Raw genomic sequence first — 11,960 nt, 5'->3', positions numbered from 1 at the left:
GAGAAGTTAGAAAGTGGACAGATTTGTATACCTTTTGTGAAGTCAGGTGATCAACTAGCTGATATCTTCACTAAAGGGCTAAGTGGAAAGATGTTTCATCCTAGTTTGGCCAAGTTGGGCATGTGTGATATCTATGCACCAACTTAAGGGGGAGTGTTGAGTTATGTAACACCCGGAATGGTATTTTGTGTTTGTTCCCCATAGCTAGTAGAGTCGGCTATGTAGGGGTTAATTTGTAATTCTGCCCACTTCTTAAAGCTATAAATAAAGATGCCTAGTGATCACATTGATCATTCAAGCCATTCTCCATATTTTGTTTTGTTAACATTTTTTTTTTCAAGTAGGGGAGAATTGATGTAGATAAGTCACCTAAAGTGCTTATTTTATTGAAAATAAGCTTTGGGTTGGGTTATGTATGTGTTTGCCCTTTGATCCCATGAGTTATCTTTGTAAGGGGCCCAATTTAATGGCCCTAAAATATGGGTAGAAGGTAGGAAAAAAAGGGATTAACTTCATTAGTTTAGTTAAGAGTCCTGCTTTGAGTCTATTTCTTTCATTATTTTAGTTTCCAAGCCAGTTTATGTTACCTTATTAATTAAGGATTGGGTTGGACCTTTCCTTTTTAGTGTTTGAGTTTGTTTTTGGGTCTTCTACAAAAGTTTGTAAGGGTTTACAATGTACACGAGTTTGGTTAATGAGATTGAGAAAAAAAAAACATAGCTTTGTGCTTTGCTCTGTGAGAGAGTATGGTGAAATGCCATTGGTGAGAAACCAAAATACGGTGAGAGGCCATGGGTGAGAGACTCAAGTCTGAGAGAGACTACCCTATCTTCTTCTTCCCTTCTTCGATTTCTTGTTTTCTACTTTATTATTCTGAAATTTTCTACAAATCTGAGAACCGATCGAAGTATTTACTATTGCTGGACCTGAAGTTTCCGATCCTCTTGTGGACTGGTGGTTATCACTTGTGACGGGTCTACATTAGAAAACCATTTACGGGTCTACATTATAAAACCATTCAAATCACCTTTTTCATGGGAGGGAAGGAAAAGATCAAGATTATACATGGTAGAAGGTATATCCAAGATTAAGACAGTAGTTTATGACTTGGGGAGGCTGAACGGGTCTCAATTTATGGGAAACAAATTTGTACCTCACACTCCTCACTGCTTAATTGATTTAAAACAATTTTAGCTTACTCTCTCTCCCTCTCTTCCCTCCCTCCCAAATATAATATACATGGTTTCCTATGGCTTCCTTTTAACTTATCACTGGTTCAGTGGTTTGTCCTGTTCTCAGACTTACTAAGTCACTTCTGTTAGCAGTAAAAAGAAAAAAAAATATTTGAAATATTAAACCATAAGAAATTCCCACAGAAAATGGTAAATAGCTATCCAAAAAACTTTAGAAATCACATGCTAACTTGGGAAGAGAGAAGCCCAGTCCAGCTTTGAAACCTACTTTTCGGTAATTATTGAACATGATTCATGGAACATTCTACAAAAAGCAAATATTAACAAGAAATAAGTGCCACAATGTGAGATGGATACATACCCAATGCCCAGCATCTTCAAGGACATGCATCTGAACTCCACCTCCCTCATCCGCAGCCAACTCCTCTGCAGCATGAATCCGCTGGAGATCTTCAAGGGCCCATCTATGCAGGCTCCGCTCTGCTTTCAAGAAATTCACATGGACACCTTGAGGCACATCATCTACAATTTTCCTGCGAAACATATAAATGTTTTCAGAGGAAAATCAAATAAAAATAGTAATTTTACATGAACATAAATATAGAAAAGCAACACATAAGGTTGAATGAGTGTACCATAAGTTTGTTTCCTCATAGGATTTATACATCTCAGCAATGCCATTGAGGTCAAAGATCCATGAGAAGCTCGACGATGACAAACCAGGTGGGCTAGTTTGGCGGAGATTAGTTACCACCCACTGAAGAAGAAAACAAGAATCATAAACAGACTGCTAGATTTTGAATGCCTCACAGAAGTAAGACAAGGAGAAATAGCAGATATAGCCTTCTTGTTTGTAAGTTCTTTAGATCACAGGACTATGAGACTTCAGGAAAACTAGTGGATGACACATCATCTAGCTACCATGTAACAACATGGCTACTTTTATTTTTTGGAGGTATCTGCACATATTGAAAAACAATAAACAAGCCCATATTACCAAACTATTTGAGAATAACAACCAAACAATCCTTCCTGTCAAGTCAGCCATCCTTTTCTCTAAAAAGCTGAAGTCGCTAACATGCAATCAGGATAGGAGATGAAGAAATGAACCTCTCCTCCCATCCCCCTCCTTCTCCATCTCCGGCCACCACCCTTCCCTCCTCCTCCGCCACCCCCTCTCCTTCCACCCTGTTGCCAACCCCTGATCCTGGCCCACCCCCTCCCTTGAAGCTGCCATCAACTCCACCTGCACCTCCCTCTCCCTTGGGAAACCCCGGTCCCAAAACCTGGTCTTCTCTGCTTCAACCCTCTTCTCCTATCTCCGCAGACCCATCCCTTTCCTATATCCCCCCTGCTATTGAAAATGGACTCCCTGTTGCCCACTGCCCTGCTGCTCTTCTCTCTATTGAGATTGATAAATGGAACTCCTGCCTTATTGGCCACTTCCTTGGTCCTCGGCCATCTTTCAACCTCGTCAAAGCCTCCCTGTCGAAGCAGTGGAGACCCCCTGGTTCATTTGAGCTCTTCCTCCTCGACACTGGAGTGTTCGTCTTTCGCTTCTTCTCCGATGAGGTTAAAGCTCGTGTTCTGGAGGGTGCTCCTTGGATGGTGGGCTCTCAGCCCGTTTTCCTCCGGCAATGGTCCCCCCATCTTCTGCTCCACAAGGTCGACTTCAGCTCTGGTCCCTTGTGGATCACTCTCCCTGCACTCCCCCTCCACTACTGGTCTCGTGATTGTCTCAGTCACCTTGGCTCTGTGGTTGGTTTCCCTCTGCACACTGACGCTCGCACCCTCAAGATGGATCGTCTCTCCTTTGCTCGCATCTGCGTTGACGTCTCGGCCGAGACTGCCCCTCCCTCGATCATAACGGTTGTCGAAGATGATGGCTTCAGCTTTGCTCAGCCTATCAAGTTTGATTGGTTACCCCCTCGTTGTGACCACTGCAAGATCTTCGGGCACACTACGGCAAACTGTGCCGCTGCTTTGCCGCTATCCCTTGCGGCTTCATCGGCTGTTCACCCGTCGTCTTCTTCAATGCTCTCTCCCCCGGCGATGGTTCCATCTCTTCCTGTACAAGCCCCTGCTTCTGAATCTCTTCGAGAAGACTCGTCTGCCCCGCCGAGCCGTGGGAGATCGACTCGCCGCCGGAAGAATCGCCCGCATCGCCTTCGACCTTACGCAGCTGCAGCCTTGCACCCTCGATGGCCTTCTCCCTGACGTGCGCTTTCGTCTCTGCTGGCGATCCTCACGAACTGTCAATCCTCTTGGAAGCAGCTCTATTTCCGTTGATTTGTCGCCTGTTACCGTTGAGCAGTCACCTCAAGGGCTGCCCTCCGATGATACGCTTGTGCTGGATACCCTCATCGAGGTTCCCTCCTTCCCAGATTTGGGTGTCTACGCTCCTGCTTCAGTCGCTGCGAGTTCCCTGCAAGAGAAAACAAGCCATTTTCGTGACAATTCCTTGGTCTTCGACAACTGCAGATCTGTGAGGTATAACCCCCCCTCCTTGTCGTTTATCAACCCCCCCTTGGTCCCTCCCTAATGACCAAACTACCCCCCCTTTTACCAACCCCTCCCATCCCCACGTGGCCTCTTTCACGTGATCCCATTTCCCTCCCTCTTTCTCTTAATGACTTACTGTCGGCCATCCATCCCCCCCTAGCAGGCCCATCTTCACGGCCCATCCCCTTTCCTTCATCCACCCCTCAGCCCACCCCCTGGCCCACCCATCCTCTCTTTCAAGCCTAGCTTCTAACCCCACCCCATCTTCTTCTCCGGCCCGTCCCTTGACCCTTTCTAAAAACCCTTTCGGCCCTCCCTCTCGGCCCATCTCTTACCCCTCCACTTTGGCCAAATTCAAATCCTTTTTCTCCTACAATCTCCCTATCATTCAACCACCAGCCCATCTATACAAAGTTACCTACCCTAACCCGTTACCCTCAACCCTTTACCGTTCCACCTCCGAACCCCTCATCCCCTCTGTTGACACACCCCTCCTCCCCCCCCTTTGCTACCTCCCTCTTCCCCCCCTCCCCCACTCAACTAACCTTATCCGCCAAATTTAACCCTTTCCTTCCGGGCGTGGCCTTGCCTGTCCCCCCTTGTCGTCCTTTGGTTCGCTGCTCGGCGGTTGCATATGCCCGCAGGCGCTACAAGAGCTCCCCTCCTAGTATCTTGCTCTCCTGTTCGACTTAGTTTCCATGTTTTCTTATTTGGAATGTTTGTGGCCTTAACTCCTTGGCCAAGCATCTTGAGCTTCGTTCCTTCATTAAATCCTCAAATTCTTCCTTCTGTGGCCTCCTCGAGATCCGTGTCCTTCAGGAGAATGCTTCCCGCATCGCTGCTTCCGTTGCCCCCTCCTGGTCCTTTCTCTCTAATTACTCCCACTCGCCCTCTGGTCGGATCTGGATTCTCTGGGACCCCTCCAAAATCCATATCACCCTTTCCCACTCTTCCCCCCAATTTGTTCATCTCCGGCTCTCTTTTCACCACTCTCCCTCCCCCTTCTACATCACTGTAGTCTATGCTTCTAATCTTGCCTCTGATCGTCTGACCCTCTGGTCCGATCTCGCCCTCCTTCGGCCTGGTTTAGACTCCCTCCCTTGGGGCATTGGCGGAGATTTCAATGTTGTCCGCTCCCAGCTTGAAAAATTGGGTGGTAGGCCTATTGATCTCTCGGCAGTCGACCCCTTCAATGATTGCATTGAGGATCTTGGCGTTTATGATCTTCGGTGGTCAGGTTCTCCTCTCACCTGGCATAACCGCCGTGTTGGCCCGAACCGCATAGCCTGCAAGCTTGACCGCTTTCTTGTGAATGAGCCTTGGCTCTCCTCCCTCCCCCACTCCCATGCCTCCTTCCTTCTCCAAGGTCTTTCTGACCACTGCCCCTGCCTCATCTCTCTCCAGCCCTATTCCTCGTTTGGTCCTAAACCTTTCAAGTTCTTTGATATGTAGACTTCCCACCCCCTTTACCTCCAGACCATCAAGAAAGCCTGGCGTCTCCCGGTCTCTTCCCCCTTTCTCCCTTTGGTAGCCCTGGCTCGTAAGCTCCGCAACACCAAATCTGCCCTTCGGCGTTGGAACCTTCGGCAATATCCCTTCCCGTCTTTCTGATTGCTGGTCTGACCTCTCCTCCATTTAGTTTCAGCTCTAGTCTAACCCTCTCAACCCGGCTCTCGCCGCTGAGGAGAAGCGCCTCTCCGCTGATCTTTCCTCTCTCTCCCTCTCTGAGGAAAGCTTGCTCCATCAGAAATCGCGCTCTAAGTGGTTGGAGCGTGGTGACTCGAATTCTGCCTTTTTCCATCGCTCCCTCAGAGCTAGGCAAAATCGGAATTCCATCACCCTCCTCGTCGCTTCTGATGGAACCCACCTCTCCTCCCCCCTGACATCAAAGATGCTGCTTCCTCTTTCTTTTCCTCCCTCTTCAACCCGTCCCTTCCCCCCCCCCCTCCCCTATCCCCTACTCTCCCATTGACAAATTCATTCCCCCCGCCCTCCATAGCTTTCTCACGGCCATCCCCTCTGATGATGAAATCTCTCGAGCTATCCTTTCCCATAAGTCCAACAAGGCTCCTGGCCCTGACGGCTTCAGTATGGGATTCTTTCTCAGTCATTGGGACTCCTTTAAAGGTGAGATCTTCAAAGTTGTCCGCAACTTCTTTTTCAAACCTGGCCAGCTAGCTCAGATCAATCACACTTTCATCTACCTCATCCCTAGAAAGGACGGGGCTTCCTCTCTGACTGACTTCTGGCCTATCTCCCTTTGCAACCTCATCTACAAGTTCATTGCCAAGATCCTTGCCAATCGAATTAAGGGAGTCATCCCTTCCCTTATCAGTCCCAACCAATCAGCCTTCATCTCCGGCCGAAGTATAGCGGACAACATCATCCTCTGTTCTAAGATTGTTCGCGGTTTTGACCGCAAATCACATTCTCCGGCGGCCCTCTTGAAAATTAATCTTCACAGAGCCTTTGACTCTATCCGTTGGGACTTCATCTGTGATGTGCTCTCCCTCATGGGTTTCCCCCCTGTCTTCGTTCGCTGATATACGCCTGTATTTCCACCCCTTCCTTCTCTGTCTTGGTAAATGGCTCGCCTGCAGTTTTCTTTCACTCTAATGTTGGAATCCGCCAAGGCTGCCCTCTTTCCCCTTTCCTCTTCTCCCTTACCCTGGAAGTCCTCTCCAGAAGCCTGCAAACCAAAACTGATCTCCACCTCATCTCCCCTCTTCCCAAGTGCAAGAGCACCAACCTCTCCCATCTGGCCTTTGTTGATGACCTAATGATATTCTCTAAGGCGTCCCACGCCTCCATCTTCGCCATCATGGACTCGCTTCATCTCTTTGAATCCCTTTCTGGTCTCAGAGTCAATCTGCTGAAATCTAAAATCTTCTTTGCTGGTACCCCTGACTCCACTAAAGAAGCTCTCCGCCTCTTAATTGGCTTCTCCATTGGCTCTCTTCCAGTCATGTACCTTGGCCTTCCTCTCATTCCTGCCAGGCTCTCGAGCCACCACTGCACCCCTATGCTTGACATCATTCGCAAGCGCCTCCAGCTCTGGAAAGGTAAGCTTCTCTCCTACGCAGGTAGGCTTGAATGTATCAGCTCGGTCCTCCAAGCGACTTACATTTACTGGACCGACATCTTCTCCATCCCCTCCTCCACCATCAAGGCTATTGAGCGAATCCTCTGTGCTTTCCTCTGGAAGGGTAGCGACACCCCTAGATTTCTCCACCCTGTCAGCTGGAAGTCTATCTGCCTCCCCAAGTCTGAAGGTGGTCTGGATATCCGCCGCATTCGTGATTCTAACACTGCGGGTCTCCTTAAACTCCTCTGCAGAATCCATTCCCGCCAGGACTCCATCTGGGTCTCTTGGGTCCACTCTCACCTCCTTAGATCTGACTCCATTTGGACTGTGTCCATCCATGCCGACTCCTCCTGGATTTGGCGCAAGATCCTTTCCCTTCGGCCCCTGGCCCTCCGTGGTATCTCTTCTTCCATTTCCAATGGCAATTCCACCTCTCTTTGGCTTGATCCTTGGCATCCTGCTGGCATCCTCTATAGCATTCTTGGCCCAAGGGCCATCTCTTACTCTGGCCTCCTTAAGGTTGCCACTGTCTCCTCCCTCATCTCCTCTGGCTTGGACCTCTCACCCCTCCTTAACCCAGACATCATCTCTTTGATCTGGGCCACCCTTCCTCCCTTACCCCTCCTTCCCTCCATCCGCACGGATAAGGTTATTTGGCTCCCCTCACCCTCCGGTTTGTTCTCCTCCTCTTCTGCCTGGAACTTCTCCAGGGTCCCTTGTCCCCCCCCCCGTCCCCTGGCACAACCTTGTTTGGTTCAAAGACCATATCCCTCGCCACAGTCTTACAGTTTGGAGAGCCTTCAGACTTTGTCTGCCCACCCAAGCCTTCCTTAACCACCAAACCATCCCTGTTGCCCCCGCTTGTATCCTTTGTTAGATTGGCCGTGAAGATATCCCTCATCTTTTCTTTGACTGTCCCTTCTCTACCACTATCTGGAACACAGCTTTAGCCTCTATCTGGCCGCGCAGTAGAAGGACCAGGTGCTTTGATCGCGAATGGTTTTGGTTGCTCAATACTTTTCCAGGAAGCTCTATATGTGACACTATAGGGAAGCTTGTCTTCAGCGCAGCTATCCACCATATCTGGATGGAGAGGAACCTCAGGAGATGGACTTCCAAATCGAGATCTCTTGATGCGATTTGGAAAGCCATCTATTTTGATGTGTCCTCTAAGCTCAGCTGCATCCGTCATCGTCCCTCCATGGACAACTCCAAAAATAGACACATTTTGGATTTTTGGGGCCTTGATTCTGCCCTTTTGCAGTCAGTCACCTCTGCGTAGGCAGGCTGGCCGCCCCCCTCCCCCCCTTTTTTTTGGCTGGCTGTTTGTCGGCCTCGTGGGCTTTTTGTTCGTGCCCCTCTTCCCTCTTTGTATATTGTTCCTTTGTTCTCCTTTCCCTGCCCCCTCCTGGGGTTCGGTAATATTTTTAATTACCAAAAAAAAAATCCTTCCTGTCAAGTAAATATAATACATCCTGAATACAGCATACGTGACAGTTTTAATCTGAGGGTGCTGTTACTGCTCAAAAGGTTTCAAAGCCGTGTTGACTTGGGAGACACTCAGTTGCTTCTTCCATGGTAAATTGAAATGTTTATGCGGTATTGATATTATATTTTGACCATGTTTGAAATTTCCATTAGTGGAGTGATTTTGAACCCTGAGGAAACAGAAATATTTTGCCAATTTCAACAGGTTTTGCTAAAAGTTTAGAAGCTCACCAATTTTGACAGATTTCACTCAAATTTTCAAACATTGATTTTGACATAATGAACTAAACCAACAGTTCTGCAACAATGGTATAAGACAGATGTATGTCATCAGTCAGGATTCAAGTCTCACCAACTTCATTTTTCATTAAAATTATTGAAATAAGCCGCAGTTCTGCAACAATGGTATACAACAGATGTATGTCATCAGTCAGATTCAAGTCTCACCAACTTCATTTTTCAGTATTGAAATAATGGCAGTCCAACAGTTTATCAGGGTCAGAGCCATCAGATATTTTGCACGAGGGCCTGTTGACTTTTCAGCAGTTCTTAAGATACCCTTCCATCAGGTGAACATGGAAAACGAACTCGGTCGAAATCGACAGAAACCACCAAGATATCTTAGTTTCGCAAGAAACCGAGACGAGTTAAGCAGGGAGTTTTAAAAGTTCATGGTTTCGGTTGGTTTCGACCATATTTCTCTAGTTTTGAGCTGAATACCTATATAAGTGTCACTTATCCCTATCAAAACTTGAGGAAACCTGGCTGGAAACCAGGACAAACACTTATTTATCCCCATCGAGTTTAGTAAATATTTTTGTATTTGTATTTCATTTACTTAAGATAATATTTATAAATAAGTAAATACCCCCCTATTTGAATCCAATAAATATAGTTAAAAAATCAAATTCCAAAAGGATAAAAAGTCAACCCCCCAGTTCAAGAACAAAAATTGAATTTTCGGCGGTAGGTGAAATTTTCAACTTTAAAATGCTAAGGTTTTTGTCAATTCTAAAAATTCCATAAATCTTAATATGGTTAAACATTACTAAAAACCAAAAGTGTGGCAAAATATTCATTTGCTTTGATGTTTAAAAAATTGTTTTCATTTAGAGCCATTTTGACAGCATTGGCGCACACCAAATTAACTTTGACCGGAACATAACTCCTTCAATATAAATCAGATTTAAGCAAATGAATATTTTACCACACTTTTGGTTTTTAGCAATGTTTACCATATTAAGATTTATGGAATTTTTAGATTTGACAAAAACCCAGCATTAGAAAGTTGAAAATTGCACCTACCGCCGAAAATCCAGTTTTTGTTCTTGAACTGGGGTTGACTTTTAATCCTTTTGGGATTTTATTTTTTAACTATTTTTATTGGATTCAAATAGGGGAGTATTTGTTTATTTATGAATAATAACTCAAGTATACTTCATTTACTTAAATGATATTTGGCATAAATAAGTGCCTAACCTGACAACTATGATTCTCAGTACACTGTGCGTACACTAGATATTTGGCATAAATAAGTGCCTAGCCTGACAACTATGATTCTCAGTACACTGTGTGTACACTAGTAAACTTGGGTCAAAAACCACATGTACCATTTTGAGTGTTTTTTTTTTGTGAAAATAGTTCAGGCATTGTGTTTAGAATGTCAAAAATAGGTTGTATACAAAAAATCAGATCAAAAAAAGCATTTCTTGGCTTCGAAACCACCAACTCGAGTTGGCAAGGAAAAAATCACTGGTTTCGACCAGGTTTCAACCATATCTCGGTTTCTGGCTGGTCGAAACCCGAGATCTTGAACCTTGCAGGTGAAAGTTAAGGACCATTCACCAAAAAATGCCATTGGCCTGAGCAGTCCGACAACTATCTGTCAATTTGGTGACAGTCCTTAAAAACACTCGGATAAGGTTGAATGACTAAACAAGGTTCAAATTTGACAGGTAATCAGTGTATCAATGGGACATTCCTTTACACAAATTTAGGCCCTAACTGATCTGCCACATGACAGATATTGATCCGACCACTTAACATCCTATGGTCAAACCTAATTACTACTTATTTATGGTGTATTATGCTTTAAAATGGCAGTTTGCATGTATCCTAAGCTTATCCATACATATCTTAAGCGTATCCCTGCGTATCTTGTCTCTTAGTGTCCCTCCGATACATCTCCTAGACATCTCTTAGAACCACCCTTCTGATACACTAAATGATATCGATACTTGATGCCTTGAATGCAGCAGCGTTCTAAGATCCCGAATGGATGGCTAGGATTTTGTCCATACAGTCTAGAGTCTATTATTGAAAACTAGTAGCAATTTTGTATTTTATTTCATTATTAGTTGCATAGTTGTCATGGCATCGCCATGGCACCACCAAGGCGTCATATCGCTGGAGAAGGGTGCATATCAACCAACGATATGGTTGAGTCACGAATATCGACTAATATGGCCTCCATGGCGTCGCCATGGCGCCGACATGGACGCCATACCACGACATATGGCCATATCGGGTGATATTCTTGTTTCAGTGTATAAAACTTAAGTTTTTAACAAAAAAAATTTTAACCTTAGTGCTTTTTCCTTAATGTGTATTTGAGGTGTAACTTTTTAAGCTACACCTGCAATACACATTAACATAAAAAAATTTAGAAAACATTAAACACTATACTCTAACTCTCCCTAATTGGGAAAAATAGAAATCGAAAACAGACTCTCGGCCTCCTTCCTTCTACAGCGACGCAGTTCTTCACTTCTTCGAACCCCTCTTCAGCCACGACTCTTGGCATCCTTCCTCGGCTCCGGCAACCTCTCCAAGCAAGTAAGTAAAGTGCTTTTTGTTTATTTTTTATTTTATTTGGTTCTTCTTCTTCTCCTCCCAGTCCTCCGAAGACTTTTTTTTTCTTGTATGAGACTATGAGTGTATACTCTTGTCACACCACTCACCACCACCATATCGCTGGAGAAGGGTGCATATCAACCAACGATATGGTTGAGTCACGAATATCGACTAATATGGCCTCCATGGCGTCGCCATGGCGCTGACATGGACGCCATACCACGACATATGGCCATATCAGGTGATATTCTTGTTTCAGTATATAAAACTTAAGTTTTTAACAAAAAAATTTTTAACCTTAGTGCTTTTTCCTTAATGTGTATTTGAGGTGTAACTTTTAAGCTACACCTGCAATACACATTAACATAAAAAAATTTAGAAAACATTAAACACTATACTCTAACTCTCCCTAATTGGGAAAAATAGAAATCGAAAACAGACTCTCGGCCTCCTTCCTTCTACAGCGACGCAGTTCTTCACTTCTTCGAACCCCTCTTCAGCCACGACTCTTGGCGTCCTTCCTCGGCTCCGGCAACCTCTCCAAGCAAGTAAGTAAAGTGCTTTTTGTTTATTTTTTATTTTATTTGGTTCTTCTTCTTCTCCTCCCAGTCCTCCGAAGATTTTTCTTTCTTTTATGAGACTATGAGTGTATACTCTTGTCACACCACTCACCACCACCACTCTCACTCACTCATGCACACGCACACGCAAGCAGCAAGAGACAGAGAGAGAGAGAGAGAGAGTCGTCTTCTTCACTTCCGACAACTCCTCTTCTTCTTTTGTTTTTTTTTATACGTAATATTCACAGAGAGGGAGAGAGTCGTGAGATAGAGAGTCAA

The 11,960-nt window shown here is 45.3% G+C and overlaps 1 protein-coding gene across 2 annotated transcripts in view; it reads right to left on the bottom strand.

The window, feature by feature from the left end:
* Positions 1-1,482: 1,482 nt before the first annotated feature.
* Positions 1,483-11,960, bottom strand: part of LOC122647435 — a 71,525-nt gene continuing 61,047 nt past the window's right edge. For both annotated transcript variants that reach the window (XM_043840826.1, XM_043840827.1), the window contains exons 11-12: positions 1,829-1,950; positions 1,483-1,726 (exon numbers count right to left, since the gene is read on the bottom strand). In XM_043840826.1, coding sequence (XP_043696761.1) covers positions 1,498-1,726; positions 1,829-1,950 — 351 coding nt within the window. In that variant the 3' untranslated portion in view covers positions 1,483-1,497. The remainder of the gene's footprint in view (positions 1,727-1,828; positions 1,951-11,960) is intronic.

Source organism: Telopea speciosissima, unplaced genomic scaffold, assembly GCF_018873765.1.
Source record: "Telopea speciosissima isolate NSW1024214 ecotype Mountain lineage unplaced genomic scaffold, Tspe_v1 Tspe_v1.0046, whole genome shotgun sequence".
NCBI classification, from domain to species: Eukaryota; Viridiplantae; Streptophyta; class Magnoliopsida; order Proteales; family Proteaceae; genus Telopea; species Telopea speciosissima.
The sequence above is the reverse complement of the archived record's forward strand: the minus strand, read 5'-3'. Positions and strand labels throughout refer to the sequence as shown.